This window comes from Mobula hypostoma, chromosome 4, assembly GCF_963921235.1.
Source record: "Mobula hypostoma chromosome 4, sMobHyp1.1, whole genome shotgun sequence".
Lineage (NCBI taxonomy): Eukaryota > Metazoa > Chordata > Chondrichthyes > Myliobatiformes > Myliobatidae > Mobula > Mobula hypostoma.
In genome coordinates this window covers 112,380,139-112,403,605 of record NC_086100.1, presented here as the reverse complement: position 1 = coordinate 112,403,605, position 23,467 = coordinate 112,380,139, and the positions used below count along the sequence as shown (strand labels likewise).

At 39.4% G+C, this 23,467-nt stretch overlaps 1 protein-coding gene across 2 annotated transcripts in view; it reads right to left on the bottom strand.

The window, feature by feature from the left end:
- The window catches only part of ap1ar (adaptor related protein complex 1 associated regulatory protein), a 95,366-nt gene that overhangs the window by 16,229 nt on the left and 55,670 nt on the right, over nt 1-23,467 (bottom strand). Inside the window, exons 4-8 of one of the 2 annotated variants that reach the window (XM_063046365.1) lie at nt 23,441-23,466; nt 22,854-22,950; nt 20,303-20,401; nt 12,087-12,151; nt 7,802-7,875 (exon numbers count right to left, since the gene is read on the bottom strand). In XM_063046365.1, the coding sequence (XP_062902435.1) occupies nt 7,802-7,875; nt 12,087-12,151; nt 20,303-20,401; nt 22,854-22,950; nt 23,441-23,466 (361 nt within the window). The remainder of the gene's footprint in view (nt 1-7,801; nt 7,876-12,086; nt 12,152-20,302; nt 20,402-22,853; nt 22,951-23,440; nt 23,467) is intronic. The other variant, XM_063046366.1, reaches the window with a different exon arrangement.

The window sequence follows — 23,467 nt, the reverse complement described above, 5'->3', positions numbered from 1 at the left end:
CAGTAAAAAGACTCAGGAAGCAAGTTATTTAGTAGCTGTAAGTCCAGCTCACGAGAATGTTTAAAAAATTGTGTGAAAACCTGGACAAAAAGCTCACTAACCTCCTGCCACATACAGAAATCCGCTGGCTTAGCAGAGGAAGAATTCTCTTTCTTTCTTTCTTTTTAAATCTTTTTATTGAGTAAGTATACAAAAAAGGTAAGCCATATAAACATTAATACAATGTTAAAGTATAATAAAATTCCAAAAGATAACAATACCAAAAAGAAAATACTACAAACAATGTAATTTAAGCATAAGAAACCAAGATAACATAATAGTATACTAGATTTTATATATATCAATGGAAAAAAAGAAAAAAAAAAACCCCAAAAAAAAACCCACCGTGCAACTAACTAAAAGCAAAGCAAAGCAATGGGCTAACTTGAAACCAAACAGAGTTAAACTTAAAATCACGTCCTCAATCCCGACCTCCATTAAAACAGTGAAAAAAAAAACAAGAAGGGTAAATATTACATTAAATGAAAATATCGAATAAAAGGTCCCCAAATCTGTTCAAATTTAAATGAAGAATCATAAAGGTTACTTCTAATTTTCTCCAGATTCAAACATAAAATCGTCTGAGAAAACCAAAAAAAGGTAGTTGGAGCATTAAGCTCTTTCCAATGTTGTAAAATACATCTTTTCGCCATTAAAGTAAGAAATGCAATCATTCTACGGGCTGAAGGGGAAAGATTACTAGAAATTTTAGGTAGTCCAAAGATAGCAGTAATAGGGTGAGGAGAGATATCTATATTTAATACCTTAGAAATAATATTGAAAATATCTCTCCAAAAAGTTTCCAAAGTAGGGCAAGACCAAAACATATGAGTTAAAGAGGCTATCTGCCCCGAACATCTATCACAGAAAGGATTAATATGCGAGTAAAAACGCGCTAACTTATCTTTGGACATATGTGCTCTATGCACCACTTTAAATTGAATTAGGGAATGTTTAGCACAAATAGAGGAAGTATTAACTAATTGTAAAATCTGCCCCCAATCATCCACAGAAATGGTAAGCCCCAATTCCTGTTCCCAATCTACCCTAATCTTATCAAATGGAGCTTTCCTGAGTTTCATAATAATATTATAAATCATAGCCGATGCACCTTTCTGACATGGATTAAGGTTAATTATCGAATCTAAAATATATATAGGAGGAAGCATTGGAAAGGAAGGAAGTATAGTACTTAGAAAATTTCTAACTTGTAAATATCTAAAAAAATGTATTCTTGATAGGTTATATTTATTAGATAATTGTTCAAAAGACATAAGGGAACCATCTAAAAATAAATCCAAAAACCGTAAAATACCCTTAGTCTTCCAAGTTTGAAAAGCGCGATCCGTAAAAGAGGGAGGAAAAAATATGTTACCTAAAATAGGAATCGCTAACCCGAATTGATTAAGATCAAAAAATTTTCTGAATTGAAACCAAATACGCAAAGCATATTTAACGATCGGGTTAGAGACCTGCTTAAGGCGTTTCGAATCAAAAGGAAGAGATGAACCTAAAATAGAACCAAGTGTATAACCCTGAACAGATTGTAATTCCAATGCTACCCATTTAGGAATAGATAGTATATCCCGGTCAAGTAACCAAAATTTCATATGTCGAATATTAATAGCCCAATAATAAAATCTAAAGTTAGGTAATGCTAAACCTCCATCTCTCTTAGCTTTCTGTAAATGTATTTTACCCAGTCTCGGATTCTTATTCTGCCAAATAAATGAAGAAATTTTAGAGTCGACTTTATCAAAAAAAGATTTAGGAACGAAAATTGGTAATGCCTGAAACACATATAAAAATTTTGGCAAAAAAAACATCTTAACTGCATTAATACGACCAATCAAAGTTAAATATAAAGGAAACCATTTAGATGAAAGTTGAGTAATATGGTCTATTAATGGTAAAAAGTTAGTCTTAAATAAATCTTTATGTTTACAAGTAATTTTAATCCCAAGATATGAAAGGTAATTATTAATCAATTTAAATGGAAATTTATAATATAAGGGAAGATGTTTATTAATCGGAAAAAGTTCACTCTTACTAAGATTTAATTTATAACCTGAGAAAAGACCAAATTGTGCTAATAACTCTAAAACAGCAGGAATAGATCTCTCAGGATTAGAAATATATAAAAGTAAATCATCAGCATAGAGTGATAATTTATGGGACTTTAATCCCCGAGTTATCCCAGTAATATTTGAAGATTCTCGAATAGCAATTGCAAGAGGTTCTAATGCAATATCAAATAATAGGGGACTAAGAGGACAGCCTTGTCGAGTACCACGAAAGAGAGGAAAAAAAGGTGAGTTTAAAGAGTTAGTACGAACCGAGGCTACAGGGGAGTGATATAACAGTTTAATCCAGGATATAAATTTCAAGCTAAAATTAAACATTTCAAGCACCTTAAATAAATAAGGCCATTCTACTCTATCAAAAGCTTTCTCGGCATCTAAAGAAATAACACACTCAGGAACATTTTGTGAGGGAGTATAAACGATATTTAACAATGTACGAATATTATAAAAAGAGTAACGACCTTTAATAAAACCCGTTTGGTTTTCCGAAATAATAGAAGGAAGTACTTTTTCTAGTCTATTTGCTAATAACTTAGAAAAAACTTTAGAATCAACATTTAATAAAGATATTGGTCTATAAGATGCACATTGAGCAGGGTCTTTATCCTTCTTTAGTATTAAAGAAATTGATGCTCTATTAAAAGATTCCGGAAGTTTACCAAGTTTCAAAGAAGCCTCAAAAACCTTATAGAGCCAAGGAATCAATAAAGAAGCAAAACATTTATAAAATTCAACGGTAAACCCATCAGGGCCAGGAGCTTTCCCCAGATTCATAGAAAAAATAACATTCTTAATCTCATCCATTGTAATGGAAGTATCTAATAAAGAAGACATATCCTGTGAAATCTGAGGGAAGTCTAACTTATCTAAAAAATCATTCATATATTTAGAATCTCGAGGAGACTCTGATTGATATAAAGAAGAATAAAAATCACAAAAGGTTTGATTAATCCCCACATGATCCAATATCAATCGATCATTTTGGTTATAAATCTGATTGATTTGAGATTTAACATAATTAGATTTCAATTGATTAGCCAGCAGCTTGCCAATTTTATCACTGTGAACATAAAAATCACTTCTTGTTTTCTTTAATTGGTTTACAATCGAGGACGAGAGTAGTAAACTGTGTTCCATTTGAAGTTCAGTTCTTTGTTTGTATAGCTCCTCAGAAGGAGCCATAACATATTTCTTATCAATTTCTTTAATCTTGTCCACAATTGCCATCTCCTCCTGCTTCTGTTTCTTCCTCAAAGCAACGGAATACGAAATAATCTGACCCCGAATATAGGCTTTAAAAGTGTCCCAAAGAGTGTTAACCGAAATATCTTCTGTATGGTTAATTATAAAAAAAAGCTCAATCTGTTCATTCATAAAATTAACAAAGTCCGAGTCCTGAAGCAACAGCGAATTAAAACGCCATTGTCTATTGTTTGGTATATTGGCCATAATTTTAATAGAAAGCTTAAGTGGAGCATGATCCGAAATGGTTATAGAATCATAATCACATTTAATCACTGAAGGAATGAGACGAGAATCAATAAAAAAATAATCAATTCTTGAATAGGAATGATGAACATGTGAAAAAAAGGAAAAATCTTTTTCCTGAGGATGCAGAAAACGCCAAATATCCGTCGACCCAGAATCAGAAAGGAAAAAATTAATCAAATTTGCAGATTTATTAGGTAAAGTCCGTAAAGGAGCCGAACGGTCCAAAGCTGGAGATAAACAGGTATTAAGATCTCCGCCCCAAATCAATGAAAACTCGTTCAAATTCGGAAACTGATCAAACAATGATTTATAAAATTCCGGACAATCCATATTAGGAGCATAAACATTAACCAAAACTACTTTTTTATTAAATAGTAAACCACTAACCAATAAAAATCTACCATTCGGATCAGAGATAATATCCTGTTGTATAAAAGTAACTGAGGAATCTATAAAAATAGAGACGCCTCGAATCTTAGCATTGGAGTTCGAATGAAATTGTTGTCCCTTCCAGAATTTGAAAAAACGTAGTCTGTCCCCCCTCCGCACATGGGTCTCTTGTAAAAATAAAATTTGTGCTTTAAGTCTCCGGAACACTTTAAAAACTTTTTTTCTTTTAATAGGATGATTAAGACCATTAGTATTCCAGGAGACAAAATTAATAATAGACTCCATAAATCCTAAAGTCAACCCACGACAAGGAGGATTGACAATAGGCGCGACCCACAAACCCGGAGAGGAAACAGAACATACAAAAGATACCGGGGAAAAGGACGCAACCAGTACTTCAATAATGTATATAGCCCAAAGAAAAACAAACTAAAACGTGAAGCCCCTCCCGCCACCCCCCAGCCCAAGACCCCAAGGCAAAATCTAAAGCAGACCCGCCAGAAAGAAGCAAGCGCTAAAACTACCCCCATGACTTCCGGTATACGCTCCCTAAAAAAAAGGTATAAATATGAAAAGGATCAGCTAATTGTAAAACAGTAAAAAAATAAGTAAAAAAAAGTTAACTCAATTAGAATACACACAGAACAGAACAAAAGCCGGAAAATATATATTAAAAAAAACCCACAATAAACCTCAAACTCATGAATAGACACAGCAACAAAAAAAAATAGGATTATTAACATAAAGTGATTATAAAAAGCAAAACAGAATAAAATTTAAACAAAAACTACAAAATTTAAGGCCGCACAGGAAATACGTAAGATGACAAAAGGGAAGTAACCACCCAGAATCCCCTGGGAAAAGAAAGAAATGACGCAGTTAAAAAGAAAGTTTAGTAGCCATATTAAGAAATCGAAAGTAAACTTTTCTGCCCAAATAGGGCACAGAAAAGTTAAAACCAACCAATTCACAGCCTCCGATCGACGGAGAAAATTAAAAAGAAAGCAATTAAGATGTTGGAGATGAAAGTTGATCCAGATAACTCTGGGCATCCGATGGAGAATCAAAAAAACGAAGGGCTCCATCTGACATGCGAATCCTTAGACGTGCAGGGTACAGCAGCGCTGGTCTTAAATCCATCTTATAGAATTCCGACATCCCGGATCTGTAACGGACCCGTTGGTCCCAGATTGGTTTACTGAAATCTTCCACGAATCGGAACTTAAGATCCGAAAAATCAATGAAACCTTTAGATCGAGCGAATCGAAACAGTCTCTCCTTGTCTTGAAAGTAATGAAAACGTAAGATAACATGCCTAGGTCTATCTGACCTAGACGAGTATGATGGGATTCTGTGAACACGATCCAGTAGCGGTGGTTGGTCAGGAAATACAGTAGGGAATGCATCTTTTAAAAGTTGGGAGAAATATTTCATGGGGTTGTTACCTTCAGCGGCTTCCCTCACGCCAATCATTCGTAAATTCTGCCGTCGCATTCTAGATTCCAAGTCAGAGTTTTTAAAAGTCAAAAAGTCAAGTTTCTTCTTCATTACATTAATTGTTTCTTCGATTTTCCCCATCTTAAGCTCACTTTGTTGCGCGAATTTTTGAAGATCAGATATAGCCGACTGATGTTCCGCAATACATGTTTGCATCTTATCAATTAAATCGACAATTTTCTGGAAATTAGTTGAGATTTCCGTATGAATCAGGTCTTTAACAGGGCCTGCAATTTCCGTACGAATCATCTCCCTAACAGAGGTTGAGATTTCCCTCTGAATTAACTCCGCTATCGCTTTCAAAGTCACCGGTGATTCAGTCGGAGGGAGATCCGTAGCTTTCGGTTTAACCGGAGGTTTACCATCCTTGCCGTCTTTCTCGTTCTTAGACATAGCAGATCTAAGTTCCATCCAGTTGTCGGAGAATTCAGTTTAATTCAAAGTATTGTAAGAGTTGATGCCTTAATGGTTAATTAAAGTATAGCTGACCATAGAGAAAAAAAAACTCAGAGGTAATGGAGCGAGTCAAGAACGCGACTTCACTCCATGAGCGCTACCGGAAGTCTCAGGAAGAATTCTCAACACGGTGTTTGAACTGAAAGGTGAATTACAGGAGTACTTTCAAGAAAATAGTAGGCCAAGATGAAGAATGGCTGCAGAAACTAACTTACTCGTCAAACATTTTTCATCATATGAAGCAATTGAACAAGTCTCTGCAACGCCCTGGAGAAAATGTTTTGACTTCAAGTGACATTGATTCTTGGATTTAAAAGGAAACTGAATCTTTGGAAAAATCATGCTGCAAAAGGAAATCTTGAAATGTCTCCACTGCTTGGGCTTGAGAGTGAGGAAGGATATCAAAAAGTCCCAAGTCTTATTGAAAATCACCTGCACTGCAGAACAAAATTGAACAGCACTTTTCCTCCCTTTCAACACAAGTGTATGACTGGGTGAGGGACCCTTTCTCTGAATCTCCTGCACAGCCTGAGAACTTGACTTTGAGAGATGAAGAACTTTGCGCACTGCACTCTTGATTGTGCATTCAAGATGAGATTTACTGACCTGCCCCGAACAAGTTCTGGCTATCTATGAATGAACTATTCTGTCATTCATAGGAAAGCAATGACCATTTTGCTGCAATTTACAATTTCTAACATGTGACAGCAAGCTTTTTCTTGTTTAACAAGCATCAAGAGCAAAGATAGAAATTGTCTCATTCCAGTTGAAGGTAAAATTTGTGTGCTTATCTCAAGTTCAACCCATAATTGAGAAATTTATTATGTTTGCCTTATGAGTTTTTAAAATTTATGGAAGAGAAAGAAAGAGCAATTTCAAGCAAGGTAAGCTAAGCTTAGCTATCTTTTTTTCAAGAAAGGTCAGCTAAAAATTCATTCTGTACTCAAAAGAACATCAACAATTATTATTATTATATCTACAACTTACTGATCACACTAACATACTGTGAGCTCAAGATATAATAATTTTTATGCAGGGGTTCCCCGAGACCTGAAAATTATTTCGAGGGTTCCTCCAGGGCAAAAAGGTTGAGAAAGGCTGCTCTAAATAATCTTTAATAGGACCTATTCACTTCCTTGCAACCCTTTTACTTTTAATGTAACCCTAAAACCTTCTGGAATTTTTCTTAACCCTGTCTGCGTGATTCATCTCTTACCCTCTTTTTGTGCTCCTGATTTCCCTCAAGTGTACTTTGTATTGACAGAGGGTTTCTCTTGTTCCCAATTGTCTAGACCAGGGCTTCCCAAACTCTTTTATGCCTTGGTCCCCTACCATTAACCGAGGGGTCTGTGGACCCCTGCATGGGAGCCCCTAGTCTAGACCCACATACAGTACACTTCCTTCTACTAACCTCAACATTGCTCATCAGTCAGGGTTCCCTAAATTTGCCAGCTTTTCCCTTCACCTGACAAGACTGGTTGCCTCCAGGATATTTGATATTACACCTTTAAAAGCCTCCCACTTGTCAGTCATCCCTTAACCAGCAAACATCCTCACACAATCAACCTCTGTCAGATCCCACTGAATGTCTCCACAATTGGTCCTGCCTCAGTTTAGAAACTTAATCTGTAGAGTTGTCCATACTAATTTAAAAACTAATAGAATCATGGTCACTGGACTCAACATGCAACCTAAATCACAGCAATTGAACTGGTTTTGCCTCGATACACTGATCTACTTTCAAGTTCAAATGCACATTTAGCCACAGGTAACTAAAATAATTATGCATTAAGAAAAGTATTTGGGAGAATATCTTGCCCTCATCTTCCATCAAGAAAACTTACTGTGTTGGTTCCGGAAAGCTTCCGACTGAGATTTTGCATGCTGCAGATATGTGTCAAAGTCTTCTCCTGTTTCACTGCACAAAGTAGGAGAAAAATTAACAATCCATTAGTCAAGTTCACCACCAGTTTTAAAGACTTTTAGGACTGATTTGAAAAATGACCTCAGTAGTAGTCATGCCAAGCACTGAAGCAAATCTGGAAAGTACAGTCAAACTCCTCATAATTAAATTTGGCTGATTGTCTGCAGTGTTGCCTGCACAACAATGTCATGTACAAGTGCTGTAGCATTCTGTTTCAGTAGCAGAATGCTAAACTTATATAGCATTTATGATCACTTCAATATTTCATTAAAACTAACATCAGTGATATGGTAACACAATGGGGCAGATGTTCTGCTGTTCAAATACAGTACTATTCGACCTTCCTTGGATCACTGCTGTTTCCAAATGGTCCTGGACATCTTCTGCTGAGATGTTGGCTCTCAATGAACTGGTCTGGTCAAATGCAGCAAGGTGGTGCACAACGGAAAAAGCCCTGGAAGAAAGCTATGCCCCCAATACGGTACTGATAGCCAGAAGTTCACCCAGAAGTCTTTTTAAAGTGGTCAATTAACACTAAGTGAATACGGCCAGTTAGGAACCCAAGTAAAAAAATTAATAAGTTAAAAAAACTTAGGGAGCCATACTTAAAAGTCAGGAAATACATTTAAACTAAATCAAATCAAATTAAAAGCTTTTTGAAGATAATTTCTCTTTTGAATAGGGTGACTGTACTGGTGCCAAGATACATGATCGGTGGGTAAGTTTCCCTTGGAAATCAATGGACATTCATACTCCAGTTGGACTCCTCATATGCCAGAGTAGGACACACAGCAGAACTGGTGGTACAGCAGATTTCTGCAAGTACAATAAAAGTGATGGAAGATCTTTCTCAATGTGTTACAAAAATATTTATCATTTAGAGATGGAATAATTGATAGCAGTTTCCATCACATCCTGCAGTAGGTGATGACAGCATTTATAGGATTCAGGTTGTCTGGGGCAGATATTGTCAGTCAAAGTAATGGCTGCCTTCACTATGGCAGCCTCACTTCTCAGAACTGCCATACCACTTGACCCTCAGCCCATTTCAACTAGGCCTCACGGACAGTTCACACCATTGCATGTGCAAATCATTGCTGAGCAGCTGGTGGAGTACTGCACAGGCCGAGTAGATGTCCCTTTGAGCACTCAGAGTGGGGAATGAAGAGTAATGCGACCACATCAGCTCTCTGCAGGGTACTGCTAACACAGTACCACTGTAACACACACAAAGTGCTGGAGGAACTCAGACAGGCAGCACCTATGGAAATGAATAACTAGTTGATGTTTCAGGCAGAGATCTTCCTTCAGGACTGGAAAGGAATGGGGAAGATGCTGGAATAAAAAGGTGGCGAGGGTGGGGGAGGGGAAGGAGGCTAGCTAGAAGGTGATAGATTAAGGCAGGTGGGTAGGAAAGGTAAAGGACTGGAGAGGAAGAATCTGATAGGAGAGGAGAATGGACCATAGGAGAAAGAGAAGGAGTAGGGGACCCAGGGGAAACTAATAGGCAGATAAGAAGAAGCCAGAATGGGGAAAAGAAGAGGGCAAGGGAAGGGACACTTTTTTTTAAACTGCAAGGAGAAATCGATATTGATGCAATCAGGTTGGAGGCTACCTAGACAGAATATAAGGTGTTGCTCCTCCACCTGAGGGGGGCTATGTCGTGGCACAAGAAGGGGCTATGGACCAATATGTCGGAATGGGAATAGGAATTAATATATTTGGCCATCAGGAAATTCTGTTTTTGGCAGATGGAGTCAGGGTGCTCAACTAAGCAGTCCCCCAATTTATGATGGACCTCACCAATATAGAGGAAGCCACATCAGGAGCACCTGATATATTAGACGACCCGCAGCAAATTTGCATGCAAAAAGGACTGGAAGGACTGTTCGGAGCTCTGAATGGCAGGGAGGGAGATTAGCGGGAGACACCAGTGCACAGTGAATAGAAGCATACTTCCTTTGGCCATACCAGAGTTAATTGCTATTGTCTGGGAGTAGTTCTTTACTCTTGGAAGCAACAGTGATAAAATATGAAAACACTTACCAACAGTATTTAAATATCCTGGCATCTCTTTTCACCAGAAAATCTGGTTAAGAATAATCAGTTAACATCATTGATCCAAAAAAAAGGATTTAGCGCTTTCCTGGCATATACAAAGAATAAATTCTTCTCAGGCTTCCGGGTAGGTACCAATTAAAATCGATATCTGTACCCGCTGGAAGCCCGAGAAGGGTTTATTCATCATTGACCAACTTTTTCTCTGAATGACTGCCTTGCCTTCTTTAGTTCCCAAAGGGCATCTGAAAAAGTTGAGCACAACATCATTCTAAGAAAATGAAGTCTATATAACAGAAGTTGGATCTCATGGATGTGCCAAACCTAGATGTTTCAGAAAAAAGGGAAAGAGAAAAGACCCTGGGAAATTCTGGAATCTGTAACCAAAAGATAAAGAGACAGATACTGCAATTAATAAAGATATTCATCGACTCACCTGTTGGAGCTACATGAAGAAGCAGGTTTTAAGTAGCTGGTATTAGGAAAAAGTTGGTGTTCATTACAATGGTTACTTTGACAGTAGGTCATAGATCTCAAAATACTATCATTCATAAATGGAGTATTGGAAAAATGTTTTATTTCAAATGGGTATTATCTTCATTTTGACACAATACAATAAAATATACACAAAACCAATTTAAACCAAAAAGCCTTGATAACTTCCTTGGGAGACTGATCATTTAGACATTATTGTTTTGAGGCTTTTTCAGATTTTTGGCTAGACACTGAGTAGTAAAAACTAAATTTGCTTGATTTTCTTCCAGCTTGGCAAATATGTGTACTTTGCAACAAGATAACAGGAAGAAACCTATCTTCCTTCAATATATATATACACAATATTGAAAAGTGCAATGGGCAAACTGATGCAACAAAAGATTGACAAATTATTGGGACCTGATGTTTCTGTCCCAAGCAGTAATTTTCAAAAGACTCCCGAAGCAAGAATTAATCTCTTTTTGGGTAAAGCACTAGACATTCCATTATTTACACTAGGAAAATAAAACCAATAATTGCAGGCCCTTTAGTTGAAGGTCAGTTGCGGTGACGGACAATCAGTTGAACAAAAGTTACTACTGAGCATCATCAGGAAGTTGCAAAAATTTTTAAATCACGTCCAATGAACTCAGATGAACCTTTTGAGATGATATCAAACAGGACAGATAAAAAAGTATCTAATGGAATTTGTGTGAACTTTGAGAAACTACTTAAAATTGCACAATGAAAGTGGAACTGAGAACAACCTTTACTGGAAGGCAAGAAACAGTGGGGAAAATGAATGTATTTCAATTGGCTGAAAGGTATTTCTTACATTAGTGCCTCGGCTTTTCCCTGACTACACCAAAGACTTGTTGATACCACTGAGTTTGGTAGAATTTCAAAAATGTGATGGGAATGGTGAATGAAATGAAAAAGGAGCACTGACTGATTGAATGGGTGGGGGAAAACTGGTTCAAACTGTAAAAGCACAGAAAATGAAAAATGACCACCGTCATTATATTAAGGATAAGGAGCGAAGACTTATGGATGAGCAGAGAGATTTAGGGGCCCCAAGCAGAGAAATCATAAGAGCAAGTGGATAGACAAAACAAATTCAGAAAGGATAATAGAATACTGATCTATTTCTCAAGGATACTGAAATACTACGATATTATGGTTGCTCAGAGTTCTATTCCGTTCACATGATGTATTCAGTTCCAGGCTCCCCACTTCAAAATATTTATACTGTTCTTGGAATGCATATATCCAACAGCAAAATAGTACCATAGACTAAAAATTCTGACTACTAGACTGGGGTTGTATTTCCTTGATTATTTATACTTTGAGAAGAATGCTGCTAAACCCTCCCAAACTCTCTTTTGAACTAGTAATTATTCTAATACTGGCACCGTTAATGCAGCTTTGTCTTAGCTCAGCCTTGATGGGTGCTTCAATGTACACACAATTACAGGAAGGAACAGATACTTCCGTTATTAATTCAAAAGTGTTGAAGCCAATTTTGAAACTGCTATCACTGTTGGCCAAGATTGGGCAACTCTCTAAAGATTGTTGTTTTTAAATAGCTCAGTTGCTCATTTTCCCAGCTGCCTGCACAACAGAAGGAGGACATACATGACACTGGAAAAGCTTTAATATTAAGGAAGTCTCACCCATTTTGCTGATCAGGGCTTGCAGCAGACTTGGTCTTTTGCTTCATCTTTTGCAGCCTTTGTTGCTGTGGAGGACAAAGACTAATCAGTACATCATCTTTGCAGGCAGAATACTATAGCTTGATTTGCAAACCGGAACCCAGAGGAACAGAAACAAAATATACAATCGTTTACATGTGATTTTACTAATCAATTTTTATTTGGAATAGATTAAATAATAGACAGTTATAAAGGGCACAGAAAAGGTCAAGAAAATTTGAAAGTTTCAAAACAAAATCATTAATTTTCATATTGCACCTTAGAATGAACATACTAAGTAATTCTTCACAGAATGATCCCAAACTTACACAACAACACACACAAAATGCTGGAGGAACTCAGCAGGCCAGGCAGCATCTATGGAAAAGAGTAAACAGTTGACGTTTCGGTCGCGACCCTTCATCAGGACTGGAAAGAAAGAGGAGAAGTCAGATCAAGGTGGGGGAGAGGGTGAAGTAAAGTGCTGGGAAGTTGACTGATGAAAGAGATAAAGGGCTGGAGAAGGAGCACCAGAGGGAGGTGATGGGCAGGTAGGGAGATAAGGTGAGAGAGGGAAACAGGAATGGGGAATGGTGATGGTGGTGGGGGGGGGGGGGGGAGGCAATTACCCAATTACCAGAAGTTCGAGAAATTGACGTTCATGTCATCAGTTTGGAGGCTACCCAGATGGAATATAAGGTGTTGCTCCTCCAACCTGAGCACGGCCTCATCACGGCAGTAGAGGAGGCCATGGACTGACATGTTGGAATGGGAATGGGAATTAGAATTGAAATGGGTGGTTACCAGGAGATCCCGGTTTTTCTGGCAGTCAGAGCATAGGTGCTGAGTGAAGTGGTCTCCCAATCTACGTCGAGTCTCAGCTATGTACAAGAGGCCTCAGTGGGAGCACAAATACAGTAGATGACCCCAACAAAGTCACAGATGAAGTGTCACCTCACTTGGAAGGGCCTTTCAGAGCCCTGTACGGTAGTGAGGGAGATGCAGAGGCAGCCGTGGCACTTGTTCCACTTGCAAGGACAAATACTAGCATGGAGCTCCGTGGGGAGGGATGAGTGGACAAGGGAGTTGTGAAGGAGTGATCCCTGTGGAAAGCGGTATGTGGGGGCGGGGCTGGGGAGGGAAAGATGTGCTCGTGGTGGGATGCTGTTGGACATGGCAGAAGATACAGAGAATTATGTGCTGGACAGGGAAGCTAGTGGGGCAGTAAGGGACACTCCCTCCATGACTTCCTTGTCCACTCAACTTCCCAGCTCTTTACTTTACTCCTTCCTCTTCTCCCTATTTTACCTATCACGTACCACCTTGTGCTTCTTTTTCTCCTTCCCCCCCACCCCCTTCTTACTCTGACTCCTCTTTCTTTCCTGTCCTGATGAAGGGTCTCGGCCCGAAACGTCGACTGTTTATTCACTTCCATAGATGTTGCCTGACCTACTGAGTTCCTCCAGCATTTTGTGTGTTGCTTTGGATTGCCACCATTGGGAGATTTTGTCGTGTTTGTAGCCCAAACTTAATCCAACCTTGCCTTTCTCTTCCTGCATATTACTGTTTTGCGGCTACTTCAGGAATTTATAGCTTCACTTACTCAGGAAACACATAGAGACAGCTTTATGCATCAATCAGAGGAATAAATAGACATAAAACATTGAAATTGTGTTAGTAGGTATTGAATTCTAACTTGCACTATAATCAAAAACATTGTCACTCAGCCCAACAGTGAGATAAGTGGTCAGAAAGTTAGTTGGATGGTAGAATTTAAGGATTTTAGGAGAGTGAGGTGGAAAGGTTAAAGGAAGAATTCTGGAACTTCGAGCCCAGAAGGTTAAAGGAATGTTTTTTTTATAAAGGGGTACAAGAGTGGAAGGTATACAAAGGGCCAGGATTAAAGGAATGCAGAGGTCACAGTCATTTGTAGGGCTGGATGATGTCGCAAGGAGAGGCAAAGCCATGGAGAAGTTTGAACACAAAGATGATACCTTTGTGATACAGGATGCCAACATAATACAGCAAATAACTATATACCAGTATTCTTTATCAGCTGTAATTCCACTTGTGTTACAGTATGTAACATCTAATTTATCATGAATAATGATTTTCAATATTAAGGACTGATTATCAGAAAGTCATGGGTGACGGCAAGACAATGGGTTAAAATAGAGACGGCAGAAAACGTGCATTTTTTTTGTGAACTCGAAGACAGAAACCTAGTGGGACAACATTGGAATGGTACGGAGATAGCAGAAGCATGAATGCGGATACCAGCATACATGAATTGCTGCAGTCAGAGTGCAGGAAGACCAACTTAATTGACAGGGAATATGGTGCAGTAAAGTTCAGTTCAAGGGCTGAACTTAAGAAGTCTGGTTCAGGTAAAATATCTCCAGGGAAGTTGAGTATAGGGTTAGGTTTAGTTGCTTCTTTAAATTTTTTTTTTTTAGGTTCATAAGGATGGTTTTGGGGACAGAGGGAAGAGCTAAGGGGTCAGGTTAGGTTATAGGGACAGGGATGTGGGGGAAATAGAGGTTGGGCCAGAGTCTGTCTCCACTCCACGTTCGATGGCCAGCAATGAGGATGTGCGTCATCCACAGTCGAATGTCAGATGCCAGGCCAGCACAGGATAGATGATGGACCCCCAGGTCAGCAAGCTGCCGGGTGGGTGCCGGAGTAAAAAATTCTGATTAACCATGGGAGTCACAAGTTTGAGGCCTAGTGTTCAAGGTCCCATCGTCTACAAGTGCAGAATTTGAGGGCTAGTACTTAGTGATTGATTCCAAAGATCAAGGCCCAAGGGTCAAATTGGAAGTCTGGATGGCGAAGCCTATTGGCCAGAGCCAACTCTACGAATCCATGAGGAAGTCGAAGACCAAAGCCTGCAGGCCTAAGTCTGAGTCCAATGGAGGCTTGCCATGGAGTTAAAGGACTGAATAGACATGGGTGGGAGGGAGAAACAAGGTTTGTTTCGCTGCCTATTATATTCTGTTGAGCATTGTGGGCGTGCTATGCTGGTACTGGAAAGCGTGGCAAAACTTGTGGGCTGCCCCCAGTACACCCTCTGATATGTTGGTTGTTAACACAAATGACACATTTCGCTGTATGTTTCAATGTACGCATCATAAGTAAAATTGAATCTTGAAGACTTGGTAGTCAGTGAACAAACAATAAATCTTTAATCTGTCCATTGCATAAACCGAGAAACTTGTAGCACATCTAGGACCGGATGTCCCAGATGTACCACACACTTTCAGTCAAGATGGGGCTGAGCTGTGATATCCGATGCAGTGACTCAGACTGTTTATTTCTGTCTTTAATGATTGTTTTGGGGGCAGCACAGGGAGTTAGTTGTCAGATCAACGTTTGGGGACAGGGATGAAAGAGAGGAAGAGGTCAGGGGCAGGAGCAGGTGTTCGAGTCAAAATGGCACCAAACTGCTATGTCTCATGTTGTGGCTCACACTTGGCTGCTTTTTTTAGGTTTGTACAGATGTTTTGGGGACAGCGCGGGGACTTAAGGGGTCAAGTTAGGGCTTATGAATAGGGATGAGTGAGAGTGAAGGGTCAGGGGCAAAAAACTGTTTCCTACGTCAAGGTCAGAACACTCAGTGGTCAAAGGTAAGGCCAGGCTGCAAGCACCGAAGATACCAGTGATCTCCCAAGCCACTGGGATTGGAGGTGTACGTGAGTCTGGACTTCAAGGCCCAAAGCGCTCCACAGACTAGCGTCAACAATGCCAGAGGTCAGTTGGTTGAGGTACAAAGTTCACATCTGACCTGTGAGTCCTGGAGTCAATACCAAAGGGCAAAGCCAAACTGTGAAGTGCACAGCTTGCTGAGGCTGGAGGTAGAGAAATGTTGAAGACCTCAATTGACAAGCTCAGAAGTACAGACCCCAGGCCCAATGCCTGCAAGTCTGAGGAGGCCAAGGATGGCCGGGGGGTGGTGCGGGGCAGGGCAGAGACTTGATTTGCTGCAGCGATTTGTTCTGTGGTTGTTGCTGGTTGTGTTCTGCTGAACATTGTGGAAATGCTTTCTTGGTGCCAAAATGTGTAGTAATAATTCCAGGCTGCCCCACCACATCTTTGGGTGTGTTGGTTGTTATTGCAAACAACACATTTCACTGTACATGTGATAAATGTACAGTAAGCAGCGGAGTGCACAAAGGAGAAAGCCATATTAGATCTACAGGAGCATTAAAGAGGCTGTGGAGCAGAAGTGGAAAGATTCTGTTGACTTAAATAGACAAGAAAAGAAACAGACAGAGACTAAATTTAATTGACTGAAAGCAGTTTCCCTTTGGAAGTTCAGTTCTTTTTCTCTGCTTCCAGTGCATTTCATTATTTGTAGCCTATTAAACTTCAAAATTATCCCCTTAGGTGATTTGCACAGAGGCCGAGAAATTCACTCACACATGAAAATAGACGCTAAAGTGAAGCTGCCTGTGGGATTTGTGCCATCTTTCCCAGGTTTTACTTACACTAGATTTTCACATGCACCCATTGCATAAATCTGTGCACGCGCGACGCCAGTCAATGTTTTCCCCATGATTGCACGAACTGCAATAAATTTTAGGAATTTGAATTCTGCTCATCAGTGAAACTGCCTTGGGCTAATTTATGATGGTATCTTAAAGTGGAGATGTTGACCGTCGACACAATTTGTAATGAAACACTCTCGTTCTCACTGATCATGGGGCCCAACGCACAAGTATTTAAAGATGAGGCATGGCACGTGGAGAGGATGTGACACAGCGCCACTTCCTCCTGAGAGCCCCACTGCCACAGAAACTCACTCAGCAAGTCTGATTCACTCCTTGTAATAATCAAACTGCTGAGTGCATTTGAAGCAGCAAAAAGCAGTTCCAGTACTCTTACAACATTAGCATTTAACCATGAAAAGTGCAGACCTGTATCACAAAAATCAGAACAAATCTAATTACTGCCTAATCTGCTTACTCTTAATTATCCAGGTATTTTTTTTCTATCAGGTGGCAATTATTCACCATGAAACTGCTCACCAATACCCAGCCTGGGTTTCATCATCAACAGTGGACTTTAGACTTCATTGGCTTGGTACAAAAATGAACTAAGGAGTCAAATGCCTGAACTAAGGCTAGAGTGAGCATCTGTGGTATGAAAACAATATTTGACTCAGTGTGGCATCATATACAAGTTGGTTGTGGTTGTCACAGATCAATCGACACAGCTCCAGAATGTGACCAGGCAGCATCTCTAGGAAGAGGTGCAGTCGACGTTTCAGGCCGAGACCCTTTGTCAGGACTAACTGAAGGAAGAGTGAGTAAGGGAGTAAGTGAGTAAGAGTGAGTGAAAATCCCTTACTCACTCTTCCTTCAGTTAGTCCTGACGAAGGGTCTCGGCCTGAAACGTCGACTGCACCTCTTCCTAGAGATGCTGCCTGGCCTGCTGCGTTCACCAGCAACTTTTATGTGTGTTGCCTGAATTTCCAGCATCTGCAGAATTCCTGTTGTTTCCAGAATGTGACTGCAGGACTTACTCAGGAAAGGCCCATCAGCTGCTTTCTGTGAGACGTGGGTATCCACCTGCAATTCCTCTGCAAATGCCTGAATACTGTCTTGCTGCTAAGTACAGGTCGACCTTCACTAATCCGGCACCACTGGGACCTGAGGAGTTCCGGATAAGTGAAAATGTCAAATTACAGAAGGATCACATTAAGCATAATCAGTGCCGGATTATCAAAGGAACCAGATTACAGGTAGTCGGATTAGAGAAGGTCGACTGTAGCAAGTAATATTGGTACCACAGAAGTGCCAAACAATGCTTAATTCAAAGAGGGGAAGATTTTAATTCACCCAACTTGCAAGAACATTATCATTGCCAATCAACATCCTGGGGGGTGTGGTGGGAGGTCATTAAAGACCAGGAACATATTTGAAGCAACTATAATTGGAGTTACGTGGGCAGGTCACAAGTAGAGCATGCTATACGAGTAGCTCATATCACCCCCCAAAGGCTATCCCAGATAAGATAACCCAGTTGATTGTTTTTTCTTGTGTTGGCCCTAACTGCCAAGGGTGACTTCCTTCACTGTAAGTGTGCAACCATTCAACAGCTTGGCTTGTAGATACTGGAGATGTACTATGTAGCAGGAGGACAGGCAGACACAGGAAAGACAAGATTGCTGCAAAATGCACCAATTATTGAGCATCCCTAACTGGCTCTGAGGTGTGAAGAGGGAACATCCTGACCAGCTACAACACCTGTGGTGCGAGAACTCCAACAACATTGTGGGGCAACCTCAAGAGTCAACGAGTGATCAAACTGAAAGGGAAAATGTATGTTCAGCAAAGGATGGTATGTGAGGTGGAGTCACCTTTGTAGGTGTTAAAATATCCAAGGAGACAGTTGCCCTGGTTTTCTTAAGCGGTTCAGAGCAAAGATTTTCCTTGTGATGCGGGTGGGGGGGGGGAGCATTAACAAATTGCTGCCAGTTATTTGGTGCAGTGTGGCACTAGGTATGCAGTGGACTACTATGAATGTGAGACCAGGTCAGAGCTGATTACTATCGGATTAGGTTAAGCTTCTTCAGCATTTTTAGAGCAATGATTTTCATCATCTCCACAAGCAGAAGTGTCCAGCTGGAGTAGTTCAGTCTGCAAGTGTCAGATCTCATCACCAATGCCTTTGAAAATTGTACCCGCTGGCTGTCTTGCTACAGGGTTGGATAGACGTCAGTGTAAGGCTTCTTAGGACACCAGGCCCTCTGCTCCTCCTCATTTGATTTCCACTGTGAAGAAGCTCTAGATTTAGGATCCACTCTTGCTTTTTTTCTCTCTCCTCCTTTGCTGGAGGTTAACTGACCCGTACTTAAGCACACATTCCACCGCCTGTCCCCAAAAGAGGTTTTCAGAAACAATCAGACTACAAAGGTTAGTGCTGCTGATTCCAACAAATTCTGCTGTGAATAACTACCATTCAAAGGGCAGGCCCTTTAACTAGCTCAGGTGATGAGTGTGTTCCCACTATATCGATATTTCATTTCCTATGCATAGCCACAACACACATTATCTGTATATAGATGAAACATAGAATAGCAGTAATTTGGAGTTGTCAGTAGGATGATATTTAGTTAATATTCCATTTTTATTTACATTTAACAATGACTTTTCAGATTTTACTCATTAATGACGTAAAAAGTTAACTAATATTCCATTAGGGTTTGAAGAACACCACCAGACTATGACTATTGAATGCATATGGAAGTGAAGGTATAATTGTGAGTGACAGTATGATCATGCTGCTGTAAATATTTAGTGTTTTGGTGCAGGTGCCACTATAAGTCACAGAAGACTTCTGCTATCCTATGATTCTCGTTTCATAACCTTGACATTGGCTGTAGTCCACACCTACCAATTCCCTCAGTTATGATCTGAACACAATAGAAAGAATGTAACCAGTTTTATGCTGCAATTAGAATTTTAATCTTTGGAATTGGATTAAAATTAAAGCTGTAACAAGGTTGGTTATGTTCTTTCTATTCAGTCCTGATCATAACACTGGATGTCAAGATTATCAATTAAAAATTATAGTTCAGTGACTTAAAGTGGCACCTGGATTATAACACAATTACATTTATGGCAGTACAAATATACCATCAATTTTTTTGTTGGTTCACTAGTACAGGTCTGTATTTTAAGTTCTTCAAATATTCTGACCAGTGGTGGAATGTCAGTGAAATGTTTGTCATTGTAGGTTAATACTTGATTACAATGCAAGTTGAGGCAAAATGGAAGTGACTGTATGCACGTTTGTACATCTACATCACTGAAAAACCTTTAAGTATTGTGGACTAGATATTTAAATCACCTAGCTCATGTTATTTCAAGTGTATGGAGCTGAAATGTAGCGCCTCTCGCATGATGAAGCATTCTGTTCAGATTTTGTGCATGTACCAATGATGTCAGTCTGTTTAATTCAATGCACGTTGATGACCTCCTATAAAGAAAGTAGGTTTTGCAGCTTTGGAGTTGTACATAACGATTAGAAATGAGCACAGCTAGTATTGTTCTGGTGCAATCTAAACAAGATGAGATCTTTGATCACCTTAAAAGCTTATTGTAAAGTGCAGATGTATTAAATATGGTCCAGCAACAAAATATGGGTAAAGGCTTTTTCAGCTGAGAAACCGAACAGGGGCTTCATGCCCTCACCTCCAACAGCTTTTTCTGCTTTGCTGCCCTGGCTGCTTCACGCTGTGCAGCATAAAATGCTTCTTCTTCTATCCTTAACTGTTCCTCTTGTGCAGCTAACTGCATATGAATGAAATAAAAAAAGGGTTAACAAAATGATAAACCTCTCTAGAAAGCACTTGAGCAGTAGTACAAATACAACGCAAAATACATAACATAACCAGAAATTAAAATGAAGGAATAAGACATTTTAATAAATTGGGGGGAAACAAAGTTAAACAAAACAATATCCTAAAATATTGTGAGATATAGCTCATGTCAATTCATAATGCACAAATACATGATTTTTTATTTAGATAAGAACATGGGGATCCATGAAAGAGCACCAATAATCAGATGCAAGATGCAGGCTGGCAGCTTAGGGGAAAGGTCAGAGGCTGAATGCATGAGGGGGAGAGAGAATGCTTTTGAACCCCTGGGGTAGGAAAGTTTCTGAGCCTGGAGGGTCTGAGTTCGATTTAATCAATGGCGGATCAAGTCCAGGGGAGATGATGGGGGTGGGGCAGAACAGAAAGGTCGTCAGGACAGGTGATGGCAACCAAGAGGTGCAAGTGATATCAAGATAAATAATATGATTTATCTTTGTGTCGTTCCAGTCCAGCAAAGCATTAGGTGTATTGTGAATGACCAGTGATTGACACTCCTCATAACAACATTATTTAATTCTCACGCAGTGCTCCGAAAGGAACTCTACAAAGGGGAAGATCCTTTTTTGATGTACATCAAACTGGGAAATTGTTACCATGTTCACTCCAGGATATGTCCATCTTCAATCGTGGAATGTTGAAAGGATGTGATTAAACTTATATGCAAATATGTTGCATTCCTGTTATTTGTTTCACTGGACCTTTTTTTGGCATTTATTTCAAGTATCTACTTGTGGAATAGTTCTTCCTAAACACCTTATTTATTTCTACCTTCCCAATTGTTTTTGCCAAATTATTTTAAATTTAAAAACAAGAGTTGATGTTTGGATCAATTTAATATTAATTGCCTCTGTGATTCAGAAACTTATTTGATCATTGGAATCTTTTTCATAGTGGGGTAAAAACAAACTTTTGCAACCAGTCTCATCGAACTTATCAAGTTTTAGCCTCACTTTATTATGCTGCACCCTCCCAATGTTCCCTTCCACAGTTCAGCAAAACTTTACGGAACTCCAGATGGACAAACCCCTTCTCATATACCACCATTCATTTTGTTTTGAAATCTTTCTCATTCAGTGTAACACAGTATTTTATTTGTTCTTTTCACAGCAGCAATTGAACAGATTTGTCCCCAAGTTCAATGTTTTAACAAATAATCGAACTATCCCTACCTTTTCTTCACCAGCGAGTCAATCACCCTCAAATTTGGCAGGAAATAGAACAGTTGGAAGTGAAACAACATTCACTGTAAATTTCAGGGTCACTCATTATGGCATTGGCTAACACAGGGGTCCCCAACCTTTTTTGCACCGCAGGCCGGCCGGCGGGGGCGGGGGCGTTCAAGTTTAACAGTGCGTGACAGAGAATGAGGAAAGGTGCAGCTGACTCATATCATTTCATATCGCCAAACCATGTTGTTTTCTCGCGGCCCAGTAGCACATCTTTGCGGCCTGGTGGTTGGCGGCTACTGGACTAACAGAGTCTTAATCATAGTGGCTTGCCTTCTAGCATTATTATCCTAACAGGGAACATGTAAAGTTGCATTTAAATATAAAACTAAATAACATCTTACACATTCCTAAATTATATATAATCATTTTAACTTCAATTAATCTAATAACTTCAAAAGATGTTACTGGGGGCAGCTTGCTGGTTGATCAGCAGGAGAACCAATATGCCCAATTTTCCATGGTTACACTCTTCACAATCTAAGTAAGTGGAAGATACCAGACTGCAGTTCATCATGTATTTCTACATTTAACAGAATTTGAATTGAGATTGTTCAACTCTTACAAAATATTAACAGTTATAAAGAAAATGTAAGGATAGAAAATGTTATGTCACAGAGCAATCTAGCATGGACTCACGCCAACAAGCCCTGAGCTCAAGTAAACCAAAGCTGAATTTCAGTAGAGTCCATGTCCTTCTCTAGCAATGAATGGATGGATGGATAATTCAATTTATTTCTTGTCAGGTCAACAAAACCTGGTCTCTCACTTACACTGACAGCAGACATTTCTCAATCAGTTTTAGAATGGTGCTGAAGGATGCACGTGGTTGCTATTCAGCTAACAAATTATACAAAGACAATTTGTTTTCCAATTAAAAGTAGGTAGGACCATTATTATGCCTTATATATTCCCTGGCTTTTATGCAAACTCCAATGTTTCTTGGCTTTAAAGTTCAAAGCAATGAAGAATGGTAAATGGAATATTAGAAAAGATCTGTTATGGATTAAATATACAGCTTACCATAGGTTCTAATACAAATTTTGGCATAAGTATTTTAAAATATATCAAAATTATAAATGTTATATATCTAAATACTCTAATTCCAAAGAGCAATCTAAATCATCTCTATTGTACCTCAGACTGAATCTGTGTGTCCACTGCCACTTGCTTCTGAGTAAGTGCATCATACTGCCTATCGTGAAGGATCTGAACTTCATCTTCACTAATTGGTCTGCAAAAATTGGAACAGCAAAAAATGTGTTGACTGACAGACAGAAACATTGTAGTTGTTGACAAGCAACACAACAAAAACAGAATGCTCATCATAATGTTTGTAAGATTGTGAGTGCATGAAGTTCTTCACTACAAACTCTACAAGCCTCATCCTCAGCCCCACCACCTCCCCCTCCCCTCCCCACAAACCTTTTCTCTTGCTTCCTTGTGACAGGATGTTAGGTTGATGTACTGTGGCTACCACAGAAATTGTTCCTCAAAACCCAACATACCTTATGGGGCCATCTTGACAACATAGGTGTGATGTGTGTAGGCAGCCACTGCCAAGAACCAGAATTTTATCACGTAATTCAGTGCAAAAAAAAATCTTTTTAAAAATTCCCCACAAAAGATTGTTGTTTTTTTTGTATGGACTACCTGACTACATTCTGGCACTATATTGCAGTACTCATTTAATGTCCTCTTCTTTTATGGTACCAACTCCTTACCTCTGGTTGGATCCTGGACTTTCAGTC